The following is a 27989-nucleotide window of genomic DNA, read 5'->3' as shown; positions in this document are numbered from 1 at the left end:
CTCAATACTCGGATAGAACAAGAAAACATTTTATTTTCACATTAGTTTAATATGGAAAATGGTCCAGAAAATAAGTAAGCAACAATGAACTAATTAAAAAGCTTTTTTTTTTAAACTGATCACAATTAGATTTTATGAAAATGCTAACAAAATCAAAGTTCTTCTGAAGCAATTTTTGAAGCTATTCAACTTGAAGACTTCACTGGACAGGTAAGGCACTGGTGCACTGACATCAGCTTCAAAACAACAGGACACTTCGAATGCTTTTTGAAAAGAGAAAGAAAGTTAATAAGTTCATCACAAAATGAACAAGGAGAGTACAATCTTTAAATTTAAGTTGCATAACTTTTGCTTTCAACTCCTGAATTTTCTGAAGTTAAAATGTTAAGCATGCAACGGATAAATATTTTAAATCGAATTCAAGTATGGTGACTCCCAAGCGGAGAGTATATACCAGTCAGTGAGGGAGTGCAGCAAAGGTACACTGGGCTGATATTGGAACAAGGAGAGATTGGTTCAACTATTCTCTACATCGAGGGTGGTCAACATGGGGGAAACATGGTCATTCCAGTATATTTAAGAAACAGATAAATGTTTAGATATTAAAAGGCATCAAGGAATATATGTATTGAGATAAAGGATCAACCATGATCATGTTGAATGGTACAGCTGGCTTAAAGAGCCACATGATCTGACTCCTCGTTTTAAACTGCACAGATATGGGGGAGTAGCAGGTGAGTGAGATGAAGTGGATTGCTCTTCAAAGGAGATTCAATGGGCTGAATGGCTGCCTCCTGTGCTGTACAGTGTCAACCAACCTTCCATCACATTGTAAACATCTTCTGTAGCCTGCTGTACCCTATGCATAGAGAGCCTTTGTTTTAATCTGGTGCCAGGGATGTTGGCTTTCTGGGAGAAGCAGAGAGAAATCCAAGGCAGGTCCATTCAGCAAAGTGCATAGAAAAGTAGATTCATTCTGATTTAATGAATACTTCGCCTCTGTGGGAGTTTAATCAGTGTTAAACTTTGTTTGATTTAGAACATAGAAAAGTACAGCACAGAACAGGCCCTTTGGCCCACAATGTTGTGCCGAGGTTTAATCCTAATGTAAAATATAGTAACTTAACCTACACACACTTCAATTCACTGCTATCCATGTTCATGTCCAGCAGTTGCTTGAATGTCCCCAATGACTCTGCTTTCACCAACGCCACTGGCAACACATTCTATGCATTCACAACTCTCTGCGTAAAGAACCTACCTCTGACGTCTCTTCTATACCTTTCTCCGAATATCTTAAAACTATGACCCTTCGTGCCAGTCACTCCTATCCTGGGGATCATCTGGCTATTGACTCTATCCATGCCTCTCATTGCCTTGTATACCTCGATCAGGTCACTTCTCTTCCTGCTTCTCTCCAGAGAGAAAAGTCAGAGCTTATTCAACCTTTCTTCATGAGGCAGCATCCTGGTAAACCTTATTTGCACCCTCTCCAAAGCCTCTGTATCTTTCCTATAGTAGGGCGACCAGAACTGGACACAATATCCCAAGTGTGGTGTCACCAGGGACTTGTAGAGCTGCAGCAAAACCTCACAGTTCTTAAACTCAATCCCCCTGTTAATGAAAGCCAAAATACCATATGCTTTCTTAACAACCCTATCCACTTGGGTGGAAACTTTGAGGGATTTGCACGCCAAGATCCCTCTGTTCCTTCACACTGCCAAAAATCCTGTCTTTTACCCTGTATTCAACATTTTTTAGATTAGATTACTTACAGTGTGGAAACAGGCCCTTCGGCCCAACAAGTCCACACCGCCCCGCGGAAGCGCAACCCACCCATACCCCTACATTTTACTCCTTACCTAACACTACGGGCAATTTAGCATGGCCAATTCACCTGACCTGCACATCTTTGGACTGTGGGAGGAAACAGGAGCACCCGGAGGAAACCCACGCAGACATGGGGAGAACGTGCAAACTCCACACAGTCAGTCGCCTGAGGCGGGAATTGAACCCGGGTCTCTGGCGCTGTGAGGCAGCAGTGCTAACCACTGTGCCACCGTGCCACCCACGGTTCGACCTTCCAAAATGCATCACTTTGCATTTATCCAGGATGAAATCCTTGCTGAAGTCCACGTACACCACATCCACTTCTCGACCTGTCTTGTCACCTCCTCAACAGAACTCAAGATTTGTCAGGCAGGACCTGCCCCTCTCAAAGCCATGCTGACTGCATTTAATCACACTATGCTTTGCCAAATAGTCATCAATCCTATCCCTCAGAATTCTTTCCAAAACTTTGCTGACCACAGCAAAGTTTTTAAACCAGAAAAGTAAAGTATGATTAGCAGCCTGATCCCATTTCTACATTCATAACCAAAATATGACAGAGGCTGGAAATCAGAAAATAAAAAAAAATAGAAAATGCTGAAATTATTCACATCAGGCAACATCTAATGAGACACAAAAACAAGTTTGAGACTGATGACCTGACATCAGAACCATAGAGAGATGCAAGTTTTAAACAAGGGAAGGGAGGACCACAATGGGGTAGACAACAGAAGAGATTAAAAGGCAAAAGGGATGATGTGAATTCAAAAAGGAATGGTAACAGGACAAGATTGGTCAGGTATTTCCAGCATCATCCGTTTTTACTCAATAATTACTTTTAGCCTGAGGAATTTTGGACAAAATTGTTTCCATGCCAACTAATAAAGTAAAAATGAAAACAAAAATTAAATTACCTCTTCCCAGCGTGCATCAGTTCAAAAGCCTCATTGATCTGGTCAAAAGGGAGCGTTTGAGTTATAAACTCATCCACCTTTATTTTTTTAGCCATGTATTCTTGCACAAGCTTCGGCACACTCTCCACACTCTTCCATCCTGTACGGTACAAAGGGCAAATGGGATTAGTGGAACCTTTAAATTTGATTTGCATTTCACTGATTGGCTTCCACCATCTCTTCAATTTGATTTTCAAATAGGTATGGGATAGATTCCTCAAAAGAAAAGGAGAAATCTGCAGATCTGAAGGCAAAATGGTAGTAATCGAATAGCTTTTGCAGGGAGCCAGCATAGCCTCCTGATCTTTAACTACACATCTTCAAAACTAAAATGTATTTTCTCCCAGTGTCAAACAAGCAACCTTGAAGTGTGGGTCATAACGTCTTGAAGTTGATGACAAACTTAGTTTTGTGAAAAAATTTTTTTAAAATATTTATGAAAAGTATAGATTCCTAGCTGGGTCAACATTGGTCTCTAACAGCCCCAGAGAGCAGTTGAAAGGTAACAACATTGCTTTGGCTCTAGAGTCATATGTGGGCCAGACCAGGTAAAGACAGTAGATTTCCTTGCCTTTAATTATTCTGATCCAGATAGCTTTTGAAAAGTGGCTACAAAAATCACCGTTAGACTACCTTTTATTCAAATTAAATTCAAGCGTCAGCCAAATTTTCCCAAGATATTAGCTCGAGGTTCTGGATTACTAGTCCAGTGACATTACCAGTGGATCTCTACTTTCCTCACAGAATCTTTTAAAATTATGAATTTTTAAAAAATCACTGGTTATACCAACTTTTTTTAAAAAACCTATCCCTAAATTGTCAGAGAGAAGGCGATGGTTAGCTGCAGTCCATCTGGGAATTCCAAGATTTTGACCCAATAACACTGAAGGAATACATTTCCAAATTAGGATGGTGAGTGGTTTGGAGGGGAATTTGCGGTGGGGGGGGGGGGGGGGGGTGGCATTATATATTTGTTGCCTTTGTCCTTAGAGATGGAAGTGGTCATGGTTTTGGAAGGTGCTGTCTGCAGATCTTTGGTGAATTTCTGCAGTGTATCTGCTATTGAGCATCAGTGGTGGACAGAGTGAATGAATATTTAAAGTCTTGAATGGGATATCAATCAAACAGGCTACTATGCCCTGGATGCTGTTGAACTTTCAGTATTATTGGAGATGCACTTTTCCTGGCAAGGGAGAGCACACTTTCACACATCTGATACTCTTGACTTGTGCATGTAAATAGTGAAAGGCTTTGGGGAGTTAGGAGGTGAGTTACCTTGAGAAAAATTCTTAGTCTCTGTAGCCAGAGTGTTTAAGGCTAGTCCAGTTCAGTATTTGGTCAATGATAGAGTCCAGAATGCAGATAGTAACAATGCTAATCTAAATTCAAAATAACAAACAAAAGCATATCTTCCAAGCTGATGAGTACGTTAGAGTCACAGAGCTTTACAGCACAGCTTCAGTCCAACGCATCCATGCCAACCAGATACCCCACATTAACCTAGTCCCATTTGCCAGCACTTGGCCCATATCCCTCTAAACCCTTATTCATGTACCTCTCCAGGGTCCTTAAAAATATTGTAATTGTATCAGCTTCCACCACTTCCTCTGGCAGCTCATTCCATACACACACCACCCTCTGAAGAAGTTGCCCCTTAACTCCCTTTCAAATCTTTCCCCTCTAGTCCGGGGAAAAGACCTTGTCTATTCACCATATCCATCCCCTCATGACTTTATAAACCTCTATAAGGTCACCCCCCATCCTTCGATGCTCCAGGGAAAACAGTCCCAGCCTGTTCAGCCTCTCCCTATAGTTCAAACTGTCCACCCCTGGCAACATCCTGGTAAATGTTTTCAGAACCCTTTCAAGTTTCAAAACATGCTTCAGATAATAAGGGGACTAGAATTGCAAGCAGTACTCCAAAAGTGGTCTAACCAATATCCTGTATAGCTGAAAAACCCGAGGCACTACGGAGGTAGTGTCTCCCACCCGCCCTCCTCCTCTAACCTAATAATAAGATCCGTTGTGGTAAGGAGGTAAGTGCCGAATTTTGCTTGTTGTATTCTTTAGACCCAGTGTTTTTTAAAAATAAAGGTTAGCTTTAGAGGGATGGCAGCGAAGGCAGTGCAATGTTCCTCCTGCAACATGTATGAGGTGAGGGATGCCATGGACGTCCCTGCTGATTACACTTGCAGGAAGTGCACCCATCTCCAGCTCCTCCAAGACCGTGTTAGGGAACTGGAGCTGGAGTTGGATGAACTTCGGATCATTCGGGAGGCAGAGGGGGTCATAGATCGGAGCTATAGGGAAGTAGCAACTCCAAAGATGGCAGATAGATGGGTGACAGTGAGGGGGACTGGGAGGAAGCAGCCAGTGCAGGGACCCCCTGTGGTCGTTCCCCTCAAGAACAAGTATACCGTTTTGGATACTTGTGGGGGGGGAACGACTTACCAGGGGTAAGTGACAGGGCTCAGGCCTCTGGCACGGAGCCTGTCCCCGCTACTCAGAAGGGAAGGGTGGAGAAGAGCAGAGCAATAATAACTGGGGACTCGATAGTTCGGGGCACAGATAGGCGGTTTTGTGGGAACGAGAGAGACTCACGTTTGGTATGTTGCCTCCCAGGTGCAAGGGTACGTGATGTCTCTGATCGTGTTTTCCGGGTCCTTAAGGGGGAGGGGGAGCAGCCTGAAGTCGTGGTCCATATTGGCACCAATGACATAGGTAGGAGGAGGGCTGAGGATGTTAGACAGGCTTTTAGGGAGCTAGGTTGGAAGCTCAGAGTTAGAACGAACAGAGTTGTTGTCTCTGGTTTGTTACCCGTGCCACGTGATAGAGAGTCGAGGAATAGGGAGAGAGAACAGTTAAATGCATGGCTACAGGGATGGTGCAGGAGGGAGGGATTTCGGTACTTGGATAACTGGGGTTCTTTCTGGGGAAGGTGGGACCTCTATAAACAGGATGGTCTGCACCTGAACCTGAGGGGCACCAGTATCCTTGGGGGGAGGTTTGCTAGTGCTCTTGGGGGGGGGGGGGGGGAGGTTTAAACTAACTCTGCAGGGGCATGGGAACCCAGACTGTAGCTTTAGGGTGCAGGACCTGGAGTGTAGGGAGGTTAGGAATATGGCATCAATCTTAAAGGAGGGTGCCTGTAAACAGAAGAGTGGCTTGAAGTGTGTATACTTTAATGCCAGAAGTATACGAAATAAGGTAGGTGAACTCGCAGCGTGGGTTGGTACCTGGGACTTCGATGTTGTGGCTATTACGGAGACGTGGCTAGATCAGGGACAGGATTGGCTGTTGCAGGAAAGCTATAGCTCAAGTTCGTTAGATGGGTCAGTGTTTGTGCAATGTGTGCAGGAGAGTTTCCTGACACAATATGTAGATAAGCCAACAAGAGGTGAGGCCATACTGGATTTGGTTCTGGGTAACGAACCAGGCCAGGTATTAGAACTAGAGGTAGGTGAGCACTTTGGGGACAGTGACCACAATTCGGTGATTTTTACTCTAGTGATGGAGAGGGATAAGTGTGTACTACAGGGCAAGAGTTATAGCTGGGGGCAGGGAAATTATGATGCGTTGAGGCATGATTTAGGATGTGTGGATTGGAAAAGTAGATTCCAAGGCAAGAGCGTAATTGATATGTGGAACTTGTTCAAGGAGCAACTATTGAGTGTCCTTGATAAGTACGTACCTATCAGGCAGGGAGGAAAGGGTCGTGTGAGGGAGCCGTGGTTTAATAAGGAGTTGGAATCCCTTGTTAAATGGAAGAGGGCGGCCTTTGTAAAGATGAGGCGTGAAGGTTCAATAGGGGCGATTGAGAGTTATAAGGTAGCCCGGAAGGACCTGAAGAGAGAGCTAAGAGCAGCAAGGAGGGGACATGAGAGGTCCTTAGTGGGTAGGATTAGGGAAAACCCTAAGGCTTTCTATAGGTATGTTAGGAATAAAAGAATGACTAGGGAAGGAATAGGTCCAATCAAGGATAGTAATGGGAAGTTGCATGTGGAGGCTGAAGAGATTGGGGAGGCGCTGAATGAATACTTTTCGTCAGTATTCACTCAGGAACAGGATATTGTTGTCGATATGAATACTGGGGCACGAATAAGTAGAATGGATGGCTTTGAGATATGTAGAGAAGAGGTTTTGGAAATTCTGGCAAGGGTGAAAATAGATAAGTCCCCTGGGCCTGATGGCATTTATCCTAGGATTCTCTGGGAAGCAAGGGAGGAGATTGCAGAGCCATTGGCCTTGATTTTTGTGTCCTCTTTGTCTACAGGAGTAGTGCCAGAGGACTGGAGGCTAGCAAACGTGGTTCCCTTGTTCAAGAAGGGGAGTAGGGATAATCCTAGTAACTATAGGCCAGTGAGTCTCACTTCTGTTGTGGGCAAAGTCTTAGAGAGAATTGTAAGGGATAGGATTTATGCACATCTGGATAAGAATGATGTGATCAAGGATAGTCAGCATGGTTTTGTGAAGGGCAGGTCGTGCCTCACAAACCTTATTGAATTCTTTGAGAAGGTGACTAAGGAGGTAGATGAGGGGAAAGCGGTAGATGTGGTATATATGGATTTTAGTAAGGCGTTTGATAAGGTCCCCCATGGTAGGCTACTGCAGAAAATACAGAGATATGGCATTGAGGGTGAGTTGGAGGTTTGGATTAGGAATTGGCTCTCTGGAAGAAGACAGAGGGTAGTAGTTGATGGCAAAGATTCATCTTGGAGTGCCGTCACTAGCGGTGTTCCGCAAGGATCTGTTTTGGGACCATTGCTGTTCGTCATTTATATAAATGACCTGGAGGAAGGGTTAGAAGGTTGGGTGAGCAAGTTTGCGGATGATACGAAAGTCGGAGGAGTTGTAGACAGTGAGGAAGGATATGGCAGGTTACAGCGGGATATAGAGAAGCTGCAGAGCTGGGCAGAAAGGTGGCAAATGGAGTTCAATGTAGCTAAGTGTGAAGTGATTCACTTTGGTAAGAGTAATAAAAAGATGGATTACTGGGCTAATGGTAGACTACTTGGTAGTGTGGAAGAGCGGAGGGATCTTGGTGTCCATGTACACAGATCTCTGAAAGTTGCCACCCAGGTAAATAGTGCAGTGAAGAAGGCATATGGCGTACTGGCTTTTATTGGTAGAGGAATTGAGTTCCGGAGTCCTGAGGTCATGCTGCAGTTGTATAAGACTCTGGTGCGGCCGCATCTGGAATATTGTGTGCAGTTTTGGTCGCCATACTATAGGAAGGATGTGGAGGCACTGGAATGGGTGCAGAGGAAGTTTACCAGGATGTTGCCTGGTATGGTAGGAAGATCCTATGAGGAAAGGCTGAGGCACTTGGGGTTGTTTTCATTGGAGAAAAGAAGGTTTAGGGGTGATTTGATAGAGGTGTACAAGATGATTAGGAGGTTAGATAGGGTTGACAGTGAGAACCTTTTTCCATGTATGGAGTCAGCTATGACAAGGGGGCATAGCTTTAAATTAAGGGGGGGTAGATATAGGACTGATGTTAGGGGTAGGTTCTTCACTCAGCGAGTCGCAAGTTCATGGAATGCCCTGCCAGTAGCAGTAGTGGACTCTCCCTCTTTATGGGTATTTAAGCGGGCATTGGATAGGTATATGGAGGATAGTGGGTTAGTGTAGGTTAGGTGGGCTTTGATCGGCGCAACATCAAGGGCCGAAGGGCCTGTACTGCGCTGTATTCTTCTATGTTCTATGTTCTAACAGATTTTGTTGCGCTGCTGGTTCATGGAAGATTTAACATTTGTGAAATTGTATCTTAACTATCCAGCACAATATCCCCATTCACAAAAGCTGCTCTACCTAGGAGTTCAAATTTTAGCATAGATAGATACTGCCTTCTTAAAAAGTTAATATCCAATTCCACTGTATTGAAATGTAATTATACTGAAATCTTAGTCTGCTCTGTACGTGACTCAAACCCACAGCATTGTAATTAACTCAAAACATCCTCTGAAATGGCCAAGCACGTCATGCTGTTGTATTCCTTTTCAAGGCAATAAAAATAAATAAATTTGGTATTAACTACAAAGTCAAGTGTGGGGTTCTGGAAAAGCACAGCAGGTCAGGCAGCATCTGAGGAGCAACAGAATCAACATTTCGGGCATTAGCCCTTCATCAGGAATGGGATATTAACTACAAAGTCCAAATTCCATGAAGTAACTAGTAATAAAGAACATCGTATCTCAGACTGTCTATCACCTTTTCTTTATTCTACATTCAGGTGTGCACATATTCTTCTCGGCACAACAGGAATCAGTGTGTACTTCACATTAAATCATTCCTGAAATTATAAAGTCCTTATAACATGGTTTAAATGCACCACAAATTTGTTCATACCACATAAGGTTTCTTGGCTCCCTAAAAGAGAGTTAATTATGCGTATCTTCATTTTGTAATAGAAAACAGAGTTTTCTCATCAATGCTGTTTGACGTCTCAGACTGCAATGTTATAATGGACTTTTACTGTAACTCTCTTCAATGCATACATTCAGCCTCTAGAGGTTTACAAACATGGTATTACCTCCAAACGCTGTTCCTTTCCATGTGCGACCAGTCACCAGCTGGAAGGGCCGAGTTGCAATTTCGTGTCCACTAGGTGCCACCCCTATTATCACGCTGGTTCCCCAACCCTTGTGGCACGCTTCGAGGGCAGCTCTCTGCATGTTGTCAGGGATTTGTTTTGTTGTAGGATGGATCAAAGGAGGAGCGATGAAGAGAAAGAAAAACAAACAAGTTTATAGATTAAATATCTCCAATTATTTACAACTTGAATCTTTAAAATATCTATAAATGCTTCCATGCCGTATATGTCTATGACTGCAGGCACATCACGAGAGTTCTGGACAAGTGGCCAAAAGCTTGGTCTGCGAAGTAATTCAAAAGCCTGAAAAGGTCAGGAGGTGCAGAGAGGGACTAGAGTCTAGGGCCCAGATACCTGGGGAGGTACAGCTGTCAGTGGAGAGATGGATATTGGAACTGGAATATCTCAGAAATCTCAGAGGGCAGCCGATACTGAGTTGGGGGAAAAGGTATGTCACAGAGCGATTGGAGATTACGATTGAGCATTTTAACCATTCAAGACATAAGATACAGGACCACTTGCTTTCATACAATCCCTGGATTTTAGCTGCTCTGAAATTCCTTCCCCAAGCCTCACTTCTCTTCCCCCTTCTGTGAAATCTCTCACTGGTCTCACTCCTCATGTCTACAAGCAGAGATCTTTGTGCTGCAATACTTCTAGCTTCTTGTGTAATGCCCAGTTTTAATTGCTCCAACCTGGGACCTAAGTCTCTCTACTTTTCACCTCTCCTTTTTTTTTTAAAAAAAAAAAGGAGCCTTAAGATTTTTGAGAAAGGTTTTGGCCACGCAAATTAATACATCGTCTTTTCCATCACTCAGTGTTAAATCCTGTGAGGTAAAAACAATAACTGCAGATGCTGAAAACCAAATACTGGATTAGTGGTGCTGGAAGAGCACAGCAGTTCAGGCAGCATTCAATGAGCAGCGAAGGGCTTTTGCCTGAAACGTCGATTTCGCTGCTCGTTGGATGCTGCCTGAACTGCTGTGCTCTTCCAGCACCACTAATCCAATATTTGATTAAATCCTGTGAGCCAACTGGGGGATGCTTTACTGTAGCACCCTGTTCCAAACTCATAACAACTTCCATCTAGAAGGAAGAAAGGCAGCATATACATGGGAACACCACCCACTGCACATTCCCCTCGAAGCCACTCACCAGCCTGACTTGGAAATATATTGCTGTTCCTTCAGTGTCGCTGGGTCAAAATCCTGGAATTCCCTAACAACATTGAGGGTCTATGTACAGCTTGTGGACTACAGCAGTTAAAGGCAGTAGCTCACTACCACCTTCTCAAGAGCAACAAGGGACAGGCATTACATACTGTACCAAGTAGTGACACCCACATCCCACTTTTTATTAAAAAAAATAGAAGTTACTGTTTACATGTTTATGTAAGCACCTGTAAGCTTTGTTTTAACTGGCACATTATCAACCAGCACTCTTGATAAATGGGCAAACATTATATACCTCAAATATTGCTATCCACCATGTCTGAGGTTCTATGCTTTAATACAAGTATAACAGCGATGTTTATATGGCCCTGCATTACATTTCTATTACTAACTGTGTTTATTTAACATTAATTTTAGGTGGTTTGTTGATATTTTACATAGATTTTAGAGGGATGTTGATATCTCAAAGCTTCGCTTGATCAGTGTGTACTGCAGTTATGCATAACCTCTTGACTATCTGGAATATTTCAACCAGCCCACTCCTGGTCAATAAAAACTTTGCTGTATTCTTAGAACTGAAAGTACATTACACATTTTCCTGGCCTACCCTCAAGTGTTGCAGCTGATATCTTTCATCATATTTTCTAAGAGGAGTAATACTGTTGTGGTTCTGTTCGCCGAGCTGGGAATTTGTCTTGCAAACGTTTCGTCCCCTGTCTAGGTGACATCCTCAGTGCTTGGGAGCCTCCTGTGAAGCGCTTCTGTGCTGTTTTCTCCGGTATTTATAGTGGCCTGTCTCTGCCGCTTCCGGTTGTCAGTTCGAGCTGTCCACTGTAGTGGCCGGTATATTGGGTCCAGGTCGATGTGTTTATTGATAGAGTCTGTGGATGAGTGCCATGCCTCTAGGAATTCCCTGGCTGTTCTCTGTTTGGCTTGCCCTATAATGGTAGCATTGTCCCAGTCGAATTCATGTTGCTTGTCGTCTGTGTGTGTGGCTACTAAGGGTAGCTGGTCGTGTCGTTTCGTGGCTAGCGGAAGCGGCAGAGACAGGCCACTATAAATACCGGAGAAAACAGCACAGAAACGCTTCACAGGAGGCTCCCAAGCACTGAGGATGTCACCTAGACAGGGGACGAAACGTTTGCAAGACAAATTCCCAGCTCGGCGAACAGAACCACAACAACGAGCACCCGAGCTACAAATCTTCTACCAAACTTTGAGGAGTAATACTTTTCAATAATCCATTAAGGCTGAGAGTCAATTGAAAACATCAAAATAAGTCTGTCAGACTTGGCTCATTGCTCAAATTTCTCTCCGTAACGTAGAATGATACTCTGATATCTTAACGCACGTACAAACAATGGCAGCGTGTGTTTAACATTCAGCATTAAGCAACAGGAATTACTAGACAAATTCATCTCTCACCATGGTCATGACATTACCAATACACTCAAAGGAATAGTCCACACCACCGTCTGTTAATCCAACCAAAACTTCTTGAATGGGCTTCTCATAATCCTTAGGGTTGACGAATTCGGTTGCACCAAACTCTTTAGCCGTTGCAAACTTGTCTTTGTTGATATCAACCCCAATGATCCGAGTAGCACCAGCGACCTTACATCCCATAATAGCCGCCAAACCCACTCCGCCCAGTCCAAACACAGCACAGGTAGAGCCTGGATGAACCTACAGTGGAACAAAGACAGTCACATCAGAGTGAAAATACCGTGGGTGTTGGAAACATGAAATAAAATAGAACAGATCTGACAGCATCTGTGGAGACAGAAACTGTTAATGCTTCGAGTCTGACAAGAATCTTCAACTTCTGAATAAGTCACACCAGTCTCAGAATGATGACACTGTTTCTAAGCACAAATGCTGTCAGAACTGCTGAGTTTCTCCAGCGCTTGATGTGTTTGTAACAACTAAGCCAGTTAGTTAAACAGAGGAATTTACACAAATTTCGGACTCTACCCAGAAACCTTCCCTCAACTCACCATCCTATTTTATTCAAATGGACTGTGGACAATAATCCACAAGATTGAATTTCCCAAAACAGAAGACACTCATGGACCAAACTGCTAAACATGATCCAGATAATCAAGTGAGTAGGTGCAATGCCCAATGAACATTTGCTTATTACATTGTCCCTAGATTTAACTACTGGGACTTTACATCTCACTTGTTCACTACCCAAACTCCAATTACACAGTGCCCATTCCTTCAATGGGATGCTAACCTTTATAATTCAGGCAAATGGCATGAACTCAATTTCCATTAATCAATTCTATTATGTTAATTGCAGTCACTGCTTCCAACATCTCAAGCATGTCAATAATTTTGGACAGGTTCTGCTAAATGGTTCATACCTAGTCAAAGTGTGCCTCTCAATCCACTAAATTTGAGGAAATTTAGGAAGACTTGCATTTACAGAGGACCCCTCAATTTCAGGACATCCCCAAGTGGCCTGCAGTCAATGATGCAGCAAATTCCCACAAGGAGTGTGAAAATGAGCAGGTAATCTGCTTCTGTTGGATGATTAACATTGGTCAGGAACAAACTTTCCCATTCCACAAAATAGTCCCAGCAGAGACAGCAAGACAGTCACTGTTTAATATGTCATCCAAACAGAAATGGCACTTCTCACCCCCTCAGCTGTGTACTGGGAATGTCAGACTTGATTTGGTTATTAATTCTCTACTGTGGGAATTTAACCCAAGATTTGCTGATACTCAAGGTTACAGTACCACCCACACTGAGACTGGGTTGACGTTACAATTTAATTGAAAACAAAATGATTTTCGATCATTAAACAAAGCCTCATCATGAATAACTATTTCTAGTCAGAACTTTTTAAAAAAATCAAACAACTCTGCACTTTGAAATAAGATTGGAGTCAATCATACAAGATAAATTTGGACTTCAGACCACAGTTTATGTTGAGCTTGTCTGTAAACAAGCCAGTGTTAGCTGGTTCCAGAGAAAAGTCCTTTTAATGGGGAAAAGTATGATTGAATAAATGCAATGGTGTAACGCAAATATAAAATGCATCTACACAGAACCTTTCATGCCAGGACACCCCACAGTTAATTTGCAGACAGCAGGCCCCACATCTGATGATGGTACGATTGTATACCCATGTGACTGCTCGAGTAGTAAGGACAACGGAAATTACTCCCACCCTCCTCTCCATAACGATGCCATGGAATCACTGAGCTCCACCTGAGCAGGCAGATGGGGGGCTTCAGTTTAATGTCTTACCCAAAGACAACACCTACACACACTGCAATTCTTCAGTACTGCTCAAGAACAATAGAATAAATACAGTTAAAAACAAATTCAGGAGTGACCTCATCTACCAAAGAATAACTGGTAAGCATGTGTAATGTATCACTATTAACAGAAGTGGGGGAAAACAGCCTAGATCCTTTTTCAAGGGAAGCTCAATAAACATGAGGGTAAAAGGAATTGAAAGTTATGCCGATAGGGTAGGAAGAGGCACCCGTGGACCATTCGGCCTGACTGTTCTAGGATTTATGTATGTCCTTTTGGGAGGGAAATCCGATCTCTCTTAGACTCTAAACCTGTGAAACAGAGGTGGACCCTTTATTGCTTCTGGAATGGCCCAGCAGGTTACTCAGTTCAAGGGTAGCTGGGAATGGGTAATAAATGCTGGCCTCAGCAGAGATACCCATATCCCGTGAACGTGTTTTCACAGAGGTATATTGAGATCTGCGACTTGAATTGGAAAAGGACCTTGATATTCAGGGTGTTAAACATTTTGAGGAAATCCCTGAAGAGGTCAAACAGTCTCATCATCTGATGGGAATCTCTGCCCACGACTGTCGAACTAGAGGAAGTTCGTTTGGCAAGTCATCAAACACAGGCAGACATTGTCAGGAATGTGCAGAAGCAAATGGAGGTGTCAGAGGCAGCTGACAACTCTCCAAACAGCCCATCACCCTGACCAATCAACCACCAGCTGCCTTACATGTGGCAGAGGCTGTAGCTCATGCACTGGGCTCGACCATCCCAGAACCCTTCAGAGCAGAGAGTGGGAACAAACCATCCACAACCCCATGGGAATGCCCAAGACAAACTGTCCAGAAAAAAATTACAGATGGATCAGATCAAAAGCATGAAATCAAAACATCTACCTTGGCTGTATTGACAACTGCACCATAGCCAGTGGAAATACCACAGCCCAACAAACAAACTTTATCCAGTGGAGCTGCACTGTCAATTTTAGCCAGTGAGATATCTGCAACAACGGTGTATTCAGAGAAGGTGCTAGTTCCCATGTAGTGGTAAACCATCTGGCCCTTACAGGTAAATCGGCTGGTCTTATCAGGCATCAAACCCTGGCCCTGGGTCACTCTGAGGAGATACAAATGGACAACCATTCAGAATACCTGCAGAACAGGTCATTTTCACAACCCATGCATGCAATCAAACTACTCATTTCAAAAATTCATCAATATTAAAAATGCTTTTTAAAAATTATTCTCCAGGGTCAGACTGGAGAAGCGTACAAATTTCACTTAGAGAGAATGTATAAAACAGGACTGCCTTCATAGAACATATTTCAGTCGGAGTAAAGGTCCAGAGACACAGAAAGATCTGACATGAAGCCACACAAGGAGATATTGGGACGAGTGAATTGTAACAAGGTCAAAGAGCAGCTTTCAATGGGCATTTTAAAAACGAGGGGGTTAGAGGGGGGATTCCAGAACTCTCAAAAGATACAGCCACCGGGGGGTGGGAGTGGCCTAAGGACTAGGGAGGCAGAAGGGGCCAGAATTGGAGCAGTACAGGTATTTCAGAAACCAAAAGAGAAAATGCTGGAAAATCTCAGCAGGTCTGGCAGCATCTGTAAAGAGAGAAAAGAGCTGACGTTTCGAGTTTAACTGACCCTTTGTCAAAACCAAAAACTTTCAGAAGTTCGCAGAACAGGAAAAGGTTACAGATTTAGAGGGGCAGGTGTTTCAAACTTTATATAGTTTATAATTTTATAGTTTCATAATTAAGACAGTGCCAGAACTGGATTCAACCCAAATCACAGGACACTGTCTGGATGGGACTTGGTGCCAAATGGGATGTTTACAATCAACAAAAATAAATGTGCAGATCAGTGGAGATAGAACAGAAAACAGGACTGACTGTAGAGCCACATGGCTGCTAGAGGTGTTAAGGACTCCATAACACCATGACAGTTTACATACTGCTCCTACTCAAAGTTTCAACACTTACATGTCAAACCTTGAAACAGTAAAATATTAAAGCTGGCATCACAATATGACAATATCGCATCTTCTACAAGTATCAATGTCATTATCTAACAATCTTATGACATTCAGAATTAGAATTTGTCAGACCAATGAAGGAATTTGACAGCTTAGAGCCAATAACCAAGGGTTAACACAAACAGGTCTTGCTCCGCTGGGCATTGACAAACCAGTCATTTCAGAACTCAATGAAACCCGGAGTTTTTTTTTAAAACCAAGGTCTGTGTACAAACCCCAGTGGCTCTAACACAAGATGTCAGAGGGTCCATCAGACTTTTGGCTTTGAAGCAATGAAAGAAAGTCTTGAGAGTTGGGGCATGTGTATTGGCTGGTTAACCTTTTAGCATTTTTTCCTGTTGCTGTACACAATTCAAAATCAGGATTTCTACAAGATTAATGCACAATATCACAAGGATCACAAAGAGGTCACAGTTATCAGGAAAGACTAAACAGGCTAGGGAGGTTTTCTCTGGAGAAGAGAGGACCATTTGGTGGCATCACAGGGGTCTAGAAAATTATGAAGGAATTGAACAGGTTTAAAGAATATATTTATGTTTATAATGTTATGAGATGGGATAAACCCTTCTGCTAATTTAAACCAACAACACAATTCATTCACCCAGAGCTTTAATCTGGTAAAATTCGAGGCAAAGAACTATTCCCAAAGGTCACTATTTAAAGAATAAAGTTGTTAATTTTTACTTTAAGTCCAACAGAGAATATTAAAACCAACAACTATTTACAACTCCTTTCCCTTAAATCTATCTTTTACCTCACACTATTAGTTTGATTAAAAAAAATTCCAATTAAGATGTACAAAAAAAAGTTCAGCTTTCAAAACCAGTCAGCTGTTGAATCTTCTCTTTGTATCTTCCTCTGCAGATTTTCCTCTATCGTCTTTTCAATGTTCTGCTGCACAAATTTCTTATAGACAGGAACCTTTCAGAGAGCTGTACTCAGATGGGCTTGGCAGTTCTCCCCCATCTGTTTAAAATGTCCAGTTTTATACCCCAAAACATTGGATTGTTTCATTGGTTTCAATGCAAGGTTTGTACATTGGTTTCAATATTATCAAAATACTAAATTCAAGTTTGATTAGATTTTGGTATCTTGAGACATAATTTAAACTTATTGGTCAAATTTGAAATTGATTTTGTATCATGGCAACTCAGCTGCACTATTTGATTTGACCAAGTGTTACATTATTACCTTGTTCAGGACACTGTGTGCTTTGTCCTAGCTAGCTTTTCAACTCTCTTAAAGGTACAGTACTTCTACACCATCATAACAATAAGTTGAGCATAAACTTTTTAAATCTACAGTGGGGTGAGAATGTGGATCTTGCTACCATAGAGTGTGGTTGAAGTGAATAGTATAGGTAATATATGCACACAGGTCAATCTCTGAAGCTTTAAAGATCCCTCCTAAAAAAAGTGAAATCCCAGTCCGGATGATCACTGCTTTAAAACGCCAACTGTTCCTGAAAACTCTAGGCTTATTTTAACCTCTTACATTTCTTTACAACAGTATGAAGCACCTGCTTGATCTTTTACACACAACTACTAATAAACAAAAGCACAGTAAATGAAATACACACAAAATGGTGGAAAATGGAGGTTAATTACGGATTGCAAATAAAATTAATCATGACCAAGAGGGGACGGTCAATTTGTACATTGCTACATGGAGAAAATGGGTCTTCTTGTACATTAGAAGAATTTATAAGCCACAATCTAAGGGGATAAATTGGAGGAATGATAAATAAATACAGGAGTGGAAAAAGGAATTTAAAGATATACTGCAGGAGCAGATGGAGAAATTATATCAAAAGAAGGTTCATGTGGAATATAAACACAAACAGACTGGCCGGGACCAACAGCCTTGAACTTTATTTTTAGGGTTTACAAGCTACTAAATAAGAAGTGTTCCAATACTTACAGGGTCTCCCCTGGGGAACATGCCAATATTCAAATGCTGTTTCTTACACAGAAACATTTGAAACCACCAAGTTAGAGCAAGGCAACTTAAAAGCATTTCATTTTTGCAACTTAAACAGTAAAGAGCAAGAAAACACTACCTGATCTTCTGGCAGAGATTGGTGTTGGGGTTCAGGCAAAACTTGCATTCCCCACATTGTGGAATGTAAAGTGGAATTACTCGATCCCCTTGTAACCAAAACAAAACATACATTTAGATAAAGCCAATGTCACCGTGCCACAATTTTGTATTCCCACCATATCACAGGAACAGAAAGCAGCCATTCACCCAAGCGTGTTCAACCAGTTACATTGAGGCTTCTCAGCATCTTAATTTAATTTTCCTAACTTGGTTCTATAGCATTTTAATACACTGACCCAAAACTCTAAGCATGCAGGTCTAGCAGGCAAATTATATGTTGGTCTTCACAGTGAGAGGACTCAAGTACGGAGCAGGGATGTCTTGCTACAATTGCACAGGGCCTTGTAAGCCAGCACTGGGAGTAGCTTTGGTCTTCATATCCAAAGAAGGATGTTTTGTCTATGGTGGGAGTGCAACAAAGGCTTACCTGATTGATTCCTGGGATAGCTTGGAATATTGTGTACAGTTCTGGTTGCCCCATTACAGGAAGGATGTGGAAGCAGTGGAAAGGGTGCAAAGGAGACTTACCAGATGTTGCCTGGCATGATGTGAAGGTCTTATGAGGAAAGGCTGTGAGACTTGGTCCATTCTCATTGGAGAGAAGGAGGCTAAGAGGGTATTTAATAGAGACGTACAGGATGTTCAGAGATTAGATAGGGAGGACAGTGAAACAGCCTTTTTCCTAGGATGATGACATCAGCTTATACGAGGGGGCATAGCTGCAAACTGAGGGATGGTAGATTTAAGACAGATGTCAACAGCAGGTTCTTCACTCAGAGTGGTAAAGACGTGGAATGACCTGCGTGCCAATGTAGTTAACTCAACCACATTAGGGGCATTTAAACAGTTCTTAGATAAGCATGTGTGATAACGGGATAGTGTGTGGTTGGGGGGGTGTGGGGGGGGGGGGGGGGGGGGGGGGGAGAGGGGAGAGAAAGTGGCGGGGACGATGGAGGGCTGAAGGGCCTGTTTTGCACTGCATTGTTTTATGTTCTAAGAGGACTGACACGTGAAAAGAGATTAGATCAAGTGGGTCTGTATTCACTGGAGTTTTGAAGAATGAGGAGTGGGATCTCAGAAACCATAAACTTCTAACAGTTAGAGACTGAGGGATGACTGTGTAGAGGTTTACAAAATCATCAGGGACATGGATAGGATAAATAGACAAAGTCTTTTCCTTGGGGTTGGGGAGTCCAGAACTAGAGGGCATAGGTTTAAGATGAGAAGGGAAAAGATATAAAAGGGACCTAAAGGACAATTGTTTTACGTAGAGGGTGGTGTGTGTATGGAATGAGCTGCCAGAGGAAGTGGAGGAGGCTGGTACAATTACAACATTTAAAAGGCATCTGGATGGGTATATGAATAGGAGAGGTTTACTAGAACATGGACCAAGTGACAAGAGTTTATTAGTTTAGGTTATCTGGTCAGCATAGATGAGCTGGACTGCAGGATCTGCTTCCATGCTGTACATCTCTATGACTAGACAAGGTAAACGCAGGGTGTTCCCAATGATGCCGAGTCCAGAACTAGAGGTCAAGGATATAGGGTAGGCCATTTACGACTGACAGGAAGAGAAATGTATTTGCCCTGGGAGAGTGGTGAGCTTGAGGAATTCTCGACCACAGAAAGTGGTTGAGGCCAAAACATGGAATGGTTTCCAAGGAGATGGATATAGTTCTTCGGAATAATGAGATCATAGGACATGGGGACAAAGTGAAAACCAGAGATCAGCTATGATCATATTAAACATCAGAGCAGGCTTGAAAGATTGAAAAACCTATTGCTGCTTCAGTTTCTATGTTTCCTTCATTTGCAGTTTAAATTTTTTCAAATTCCTGACCTAAGCAAACTTATTCACATCACCAGTGAACAAAATATGTTAAACTGATACAGATTACCGCACCCCCTTTTGAAAATCATCTATCCACTGGGTGGGTTACCCAATTCTAAGCCTCTGTCCTCTGTGGGATAGATGGGTGTTGGATGAGATTGACTGAGTATGGGGCAACTTCACAGAAACACTGAAGTAAATGGGGCTATTCTCCTTACAAAACAATTTGGCATTGGGTGAGACATAGAAGGCATTTAATAGAGATTTTCAAAATTTATAAGCGTTTTAATAAAAAAAAAGGTTTAACATTTCCCCACTGGCACGAAGGTCAGTCACCAGAAGACACATTTAAAAAGGGACAGATGAAGTAATTTCTTTTAAAGAAAGCTGAGTTATGATATGAACTGAGCTGCCCGAAAGGAGTGGTTCTGGATTAGTGGTGCTGGAAAAGCACAGCAGTTCAGGCAGTATCCAAAGAGCAGTAAAATCAGGAAGGGCTTTTGCCCAAAACGTCAATTTTACTGCTCCTCAGATGCTGCCTGAACTGCTGTGCTTTTCCAGCACCATTAATCCAGAATCTGGTTTCCAGCATTCGCAGTCTTATTTTTACCTGAAAGGAGTAGTGAAAATAGGAGGTTAAAGGAGATTCAATCGCAATTTTCTAAAGAAAATTTGATAAGTACACAGAAATAAATCATTTTGTGGATGTGGAGCCGACATATAGACAAGAGGCTGTATGGCCTCCTCCTGTGCTGCAAGATCCAAACATTATTCAAACAGATACATGTCCCTGGACGGATGTGGCTCAGTTTATGGATGAAGCAGGCAGGGTCTGCAGGTGGGGAATCTGTAATGTCTACTAACATTGACCTTAGTATTACAACTTCACCTAACAATTTAACCCAACTGTACTTAATAAAGGCTAAATCAATCTTCTTAGATAAATTCGAAGATTAATTTGCACCCTCATACATCATTCCTTTACCTGCTTTGACACAGGTCACTCCCTCTCCAACACTCTCCACTATGCCAGCTCCTTCATGTCCAAGGATAACAGGGAACACTCCCTCCGAATCGGAGCCACTCAAGGTGTAGGCATCTGTGTGGCAGACAGCAGTGGCAGTAATCTGATGGGCAAACAGTGTAACACTGTTAGACAAACAAATGGACCACACGCGCACAGTTTAAAAGAAGTCCAATATAACTGCAGCAATTTGTTTTCTCAGATATCATCTTACTTTAAAGATCAGATAGGAATCCAAAGTGTCGTCATCTCTGGAAGAAATTGAATTAGCCTTAATTGAACTTACAAAGAATTAAGTCATTTAGCCCAACAGGCCCACACTCCATTCATGCTCCAAATAAATCTCCTCCTCTTCCTCATCGTTTCAATACATCAACATATTCTTGGATAGAGGAATCTCAATTATCCGGATTTTGGATTATCCAAAGAAGATCTCAAGTTCCCGATAATAACATTACATCAAAGAGGTGTTGCCGACACCGATCGTCTCTTTTATTCACAATGATTAAAAATGAATTTGGCTTACTGAAATGCTACCGAGAACAGTGCTGGACTCGGGAGCCCAGGCACCGTCTCCAAATGACTGACCGACTGTGCGCGCGTGCTCTCTCTCTCTTCCCCCCCCCCCCCCGCCACCTACTACCCCACCCCACACACACTTTCCCTGGAGTTCTACACAGGGGAATACTCTAAACACCCACCCCCCCCTTCCCCAGATAATCTCTCCAATATTGTCCTGTACAGGGCAAAAGTGGAACCTGTCAAAAAGTTGCAATACAATGTTGTGAGCATGGGTATGGGTATGCGCTATTTGGAGACTCATCCCAAATGGCAGCAGCTGTCTTACTGCTGGTGTCTAGTCCGGATGCCCCCTGGTGTCTGTGTGTGCGCGTGTGCATGTGCAGGGGGGCAGGGCTTCACACGCAATGAGCTGCTGCCTAGTCTCCTGAACAGGGAGCAGACTGAGCAACTGCTCGCTGAGGCTTCAAGCAGTGCTGCAGGTCCCTTACACACAAGTGTGTGTCTGCTCAGAAACAAACCCAGAGACAGAGAGAGGGAGCAAGGAAAAAGGAAACTTCTGAGTCCCAGAGGAGAGGCATTAAACAGTTATCCAAATAATCAATTGTCTGAACAAAATACTGCCCGCCACCTCGTTCAGATAATAGAGGTTCCTCTGTATTCCTTTCTCCCTCATGTGTTGAACTCCCTGTTGCAAGCTCCACAACTTCACCATTCTCCGGGCAAGGAAATTTCTGCTGAACTTCCCATTTGCAGTCATTAGTCAGAACAGATGAAAGGTCATCGAAATGAACCTGTCCCTCCACATATGTTGTAAAAACAATAACTGCAGATGCTGGAAACCAAATACTGGATTAGTGGTGCTGGAAGAGCACAGCAGTTCAGGCAGCATCCAACGAGCAACGAAATCGACGTTTCAGGCAAAAGCCATGTTGCCTGACCTAAATATCATAAAGGTCACACTTGCTTTTAAAACTTTGGATGGCATATTAAAATGGAAAGCATACGGTAAGAATGGTGGAAGGAACTGCTGCACTTTTTAAACAAGTTGCTGGAATTCACTGAGCGTTATCTTTACAAGGGGGCATAGCTTTAAATTAAGGGGGGGTAGATATAGGACTGATGTTAGGGGTAGGTTCTTCACTCAGCGAGTCGTAAGTTCATGGAATGCCCTGCCAGTAGCAGTAGTGGACTCTCCCTCTTTATGGGTATTTAAGCGGACATTGGATAGGTATATGGAGGATAGTGGGTTAGTGTAGGTTAGGTGGGCTTTGATCGGCGCAACATCGAGGGCCGAAGGGCCTGTACTGCGCTGTATTCTTCTATGTTCTATGTTCTATGTACACTGTTGCTACATTCAAGTAGTCAGGAAGATGTTTAATGAGACCCAATGACCCAGTGGGTGCGTGGTTAGAAGCTTTGCACAGAGGCAAACTTCATTGGTTTTAAATTAGGACCAGTTGTGGAGGTCAGGAGGCATCAGAGTGACAACAGCTCTCTGACTGGCTTTTGGAAGGTGACTGCTGGTGTGTGAACTGCAAAGAACTAAATGAATCCAGAGTTAAGGAGATTGGAGATCGGAGATCAGAAGGACTTAGAAGTAAAAGAGACACTTCATCGATCCTGTGGACTGGTGCTACTGTACTGTGGTCCCCTACGTTTCACAACTGTGCGCATGCCTGTGCTCTTGTGAAAGGTGTACAGCTTGAGAGTTAAACGCCGATAATTCACTTTAGTTGCCCGTGTGTGTTTAGAACTGATTTCTTTGTTATAAGTGTTACTTGTTAAGTAAAGAAACCTGGTTAGTGCCTTTTATTAATTTGAGTCCATCAGGATAGAAGTTGGGGATTTTGAGTAGTTTGATGAAATCTTTAACGACAGTTGGTTCTGATAAAGCAACAGTTCTGTTCTCATAAGAAAATCGCACAATAGCCGCACCATTTAAATTGATGGGGCCGGAATTGCGTCATAGCCAATAGAAAGTAAGGAAAGTTCGCATTCTACAAATAACAGTCTAAATTCTCCGTTCACGTTGAAACCAATTTGTGTTAAAGAAATACACATTACAGCAGAACTGACTGTATTGTAATGGTCCCTGGAATAGCAGAACTTGAGTATTGCCGTGCTTTCCTAAATAGTTTGAGACAATCTCCTGACCAGTTTCTATTTTGAAATCAGATTTCCAGCATCTACAGTACTTTGTTCTTCTACCCATTAGCATATATAAAATCAATTCCTCTGAAAGCTATTATTTCATCTGCCTCCACCCCCTTTATAGACATAGTCATAGAGACATACAGCACAGAAATAGACCCTTCGGTCCAACCTGTCCATGCTGACCAGTTATCCCAACCTAATCTAGTCCCACCTGCCAGCAGCCGGCCCATATCCCTCCAAACCCTTTATTTTAATATAATCATCCAGATGCCTTTTAAATGTTGCAATTGTATCAGCATCCACCACTTCCTCTGGCAGCTCATTCCCACCACACGCACCACCCTCTACATGAAAAAGATTTCCCCTGAGGTCTCTTTTATATCTTTCCCCTCTCACCCTAACCCTATGCCCTCTAGTTCTGGACTCCCCCATCACAGAGAAATGACCTTGTCTATTTACTCTATCCCCTATGCCCCTCATGATTTTATAAACCACCACCACCACCTTCTACCTTTGAGTCAGTTCTGTATCCAAAATGTATAGTTTTGTGTGTTCCATTAGATCTAACCTTGCTAACCAGTCTCCTGTGGGGAACCTTATCAAACATCTTATTGAAATTGATATAGATCACATCTACAGCTCTGCCCTCATCAATCCGCTTTGTTACTTCTTCAAAAAACTCAGTCAAGTTTGTGAGACACGATTTCCCACACACAAAGCCATGTTGACTATCCCTAATCAGTCCTTGCCTTTCCAAATACATGTACATCCTGTCCCTCAGGATTCCCTCCAACAACCTGCCCAACACCAACGTCAGGCTCAATGGTCTGTAGTTCCCTGGCTAGTCCTTACTACCCTTCTTAAACAGTGGCCCCAAATTAGCCAACCTCCAGTCTTCCAGCACCTCACCTGTGACTATCGATGATACAAATGTCTCAGCAAGAGGCCCAGCAATTACTTCCCTAGCTTCCCTGAGAGTTCGAGGGTACACCTGATCAGGTCCTGGGGATTTATCCACTTTTATGCATTTCAAAACATCCAGTACTTCCTCCTCTGTAATATGAACATTTTTCAAGATGTCACCATCCATTCCCTTACATCCTATATCTTTCAAGTCCTTTTCCACAGTCAATATTGATGCAAAATACTTATTTAGTATCTCCCCCATCTCCTGCAGCTCCACACAAAAGCCGCCTTGCTGATCTTTGAGCAGACATATTCTGTCCTTAGTTACCCTTTTGTCCTTAAATGTATTTGTAAAAACCCATTGGATTCTCCTTAACTAATTTGCCAAAGCTATCTCATATCCCCTTTTTGTCCTCCCGATTTCTCTCTTAAGTATACTCCTACTGCCTTTATACTCTTCTAAAGGATTCACTTATCTATCTTGTATATACCTCCTTCTTTTTCCTTCTTGTACATACTTCCTTCTTTTTCTTACCCAAACCCTCAATTTCTTTAGTCCTCCAGCATTCTCTATGCCTACCAGTCGTGCCTGTCACAGGAATATATCGTCTCTGACTCATTATCTCATTTCTGAAGGCTTCCCATTTTCCAGCCATCCCTTCACCTGTGAACATCTGCCCCCAATCAGCTTTTGAAAAGTTCTTGCCTAATACGGTCAATATAGGCCATTCTCCAAATTAGAACTTCAACTTTTAGATCTGATCTGTCCTTTTCCATCACTATTTTAAATCTAATAGAATTATGGTTACTGGCCCCAAAGTGCTCCCCCACTGACACCTCAGTCACCTGCCCTGCCTTATTTCCCAAGAGTAAGTCAAGTTTTGCACCTTCTGTAGTAGGTACATCCACATACTGAATCAGAAAATTTTCTTCTACATGCTTAACAAATTCCTCTCCATCTAAACCCTTAACACAGTCACACTATGTTTGGAAAGTTAAAATCCCCTACCATAACCACCATAATTCTTACAGGTAGCTAAGATCTCCTTACAAGTTTGTTTCTCAATTTCCCTCTGACTATTAGGGGGTCTAAAATACAATCCCAATAAGGTGATCATCCCTTTCTTATTTCTCAGTTCCACCCAAATATCTTCCTTAGATGTATTTCTGGGAATATCCTCCCTCAGTACAGCTGTAATGCTATCCCTTCGCAAAAACACCACTCCCCCTCCTCTCTTGCCTCCCTTTCTGTCCTTCTCACTGCATTTGTATCCTGGAACATTAAGCTGCCAGTCCTGTCCATCCCTGAGCCATGTTTCTATCAAACGATCATAACCCAGAACTAATCTCTTCTTTTCATTTGCTCCATCAGAATGTACAACCTTAACAAAGCTATTGTGCACAAAAACACAGGATACTAAATTCTCTTAAAAACTGGAAAGCAAGTTACAAAATAAAGCTTAAAAATTCACCAGATAACTTAAAAAAATTTAAATATGTTTATAATTAGTTCCATTTTACTCTGTACCTTAATCCGAACTTCATGGGCTTTTGGGGGTGCAACTTCCACATCCTCAATGCGAAGAGGTTTTCCTGCTTCCCAAGCAACAGCAGCTTTACATTTGATAACCTGTTAAAATAGAATCAATTACCAATTAACTTCAGTGACTGCTGAAAGTAGGCAGGCAACAGCACTTCAAAATTAATTCCTCAGCTGTGGAGAGCTCTGGGACACCTTGATGAAAAACAAAATAGAAATGAAATTTCATTCTCCTGTGTCCTCCCACATTGAAGATATGGTGCAAAAATCTTCACAGGCACCAATCCGAATAAAGAAAAAATACCTGATTTTACTCTTCCTTTACTTCTCAATCCTGCAAACAACTTTTTTTTAAAATGTGTTCATTCACAGTTCATAATTCATCTGGTGAGGGCACATTTATTACACATCCCTATTTTCATGTTGGAAAGCCCTGGTGGTTAACAAACTTCTGAAATCACCACATTCTACACCCACACTACTGTTCAAAAGGGAGCTCCAAGATTTTGATACAACTACTGTTGCCAAATGGTTTAACTACAACAGATAATTACAGAACAGAAAAAGATGCAGGAGGCCATTCAGCCCATCGGGTCTGCACTGATTCTCCAATTTGGTTTTACTCAAATCCTGAATACCTCGAAAACATCTATCCAGGCACTGCATCCCCTCAAATCACGTGCCGTTTGAGCAAGGCTGGCTTTCTGACCTTGTATTTGCTTCTTTTGCAAATTACTTTAAAACCGTACCCTCCCCTTGTTCCCTTTTCTCTTCCGAGCAGGAAGCTCTGTCCGTGGCGGCTGTCGTGGTTTTGAATATCTCCCCAACAAGCAACCTCAAAACTTCCATAAAAGCCCAACATTCATAACTAAGAGCCAGTCCTCTTGCAACGGCCCTCATCTGAAGAGGACACGTCCTGAATTGCTGTAATTTGTCACTCGATATCCCGAGGATACAATGTTGCACCATAACCTGTAACCTCACTGAGGAGATACATTGCAGAGTTACTCTCAGGCCAGCTGCTCGCGCTCTCTGACACAGTCTGAATTTTAACTCACTCTCTCGCTCCCTTTTCTAGCAGTTAGAGATTTATTATCACTCTCTCCCTTTTACCTTGCCCTCAGTCCCCGCCATGCTTCCTACACCCAAACCTCTCCTGTCACCGATCTCGCAAAAGCGCTGCGTCAGAGAGAAAGGGGCTGGCCCTCATCTAGATTGGTCTGATTCAATGTCAATCATGGCCTTTCTCCCTCTGATTGGAGGAACGCCGTTTGTGACGCGGTCGGTCTCTAGTGAGGACCCCCTCTCCCACAGAACTAGGATCAGGAGTGGGTTATCCAGCCCTTAGAGCCTGCTGTACCACTCAATAAGATTATGGCTAATCTTTTCGTGCACTCAGCTTCACTGAACTGGCGTTTTCACCATATCGCTTAACTCCTTTATTTTTCAAAAAAAGTATCTACCTCAGCTTTAAAAGCAATTACTTGAAGGAGCGTCAACTATTTCCCTGGACAAGGAATTCCATAGATTCACAAGGAGGACCAACCCCACCCCCCATCGTCCCCCCACTCCCCAGTAATTTTGGGATTACGATCGTGGGGCTATAAAAAAAAACATGCCCTACAGGGACAAAAATGCATGTCGTAAAGGTAGTCTTTAGTATCAGGCTGGCATGTATCTCAGAGAGAAGCAGTGAGTAAATGCTGACTAATGATTTATCAGAGATGTCGAAATTTCTTCCCAGTCTCACTGCGTCAGAGACGCACAGGATCAGGAACTTGAGTCTTATCTGAGATTGCAACATACACGATCGTGCATTCATGAAAAACACACACATTTTCAAACCAGATAGAACAGTTGCAAGTACATCTGCTTTGCATCAGTAGATTTATGCAGGAGTGGATCCCTCAAGTAATCTGGTCAGTTTAAATTATCGCACTGGGTTGTACAGTACAGGAACCGTGAGAAAGCCAAGTTCACAATCAAACAAACAGACACGTAAGCCTCCATGAAAAAGACTTTCGAGTCATACAAAAGTGGAATACTGTGGATGAAGGAAATC

General features: G+C 42.6%; 1 protein-coding gene across 1 annotated transcript; it reads right to left on the bottom strand.

Annotated features, from left to right (window-relative positions):
- Window positions 1-13: 13 nt before the first annotated feature.
- LOC140485573 (alcohol dehydrogenase class-3) lies at window positions 14-27129 on the bottom strand. The gene is made up of 9 exons (XM_072583817.1): window positions 27041-27129; window positions 25916-26017; window positions 20767-20908; window positions 17910-17997; window positions 14705-14924; window positions 11973-12233; window positions 9316-9451; window positions 2745-2883; window positions 14-263 (listed from the first exon to the last, which is right to left on the bottom strand). The coding sequence occupies exons 1-9, from the start codon at window positions 27059-27061 to the stop codon at window positions 239-241; spliced, it is 1134 nt and encodes a 377-aa protein (XP_072439918.1). The 5' UTR covers window positions 27062-27129; the 3' UTR covers window positions 14-238.
- Window positions 27130-27989: the final 860 nt, after the last annotated feature.

Source organism: Chiloscyllium punctatum, chromosome 14, assembly GCF_047496795.1.
Source record: "Chiloscyllium punctatum isolate Juve2018m chromosome 14, sChiPun1.3, whole genome shotgun sequence".
Lineage (NCBI taxonomy): Eukaryota > Metazoa > Chordata > Chondrichthyes > Orectolobiformes > Hemiscylliidae > Chiloscyllium > Chiloscyllium punctatum.
The sequence above is the reverse complement of the archived record's forward strand: the minus strand, read 5'-3'. Positions and strand labels throughout refer to the sequence as shown.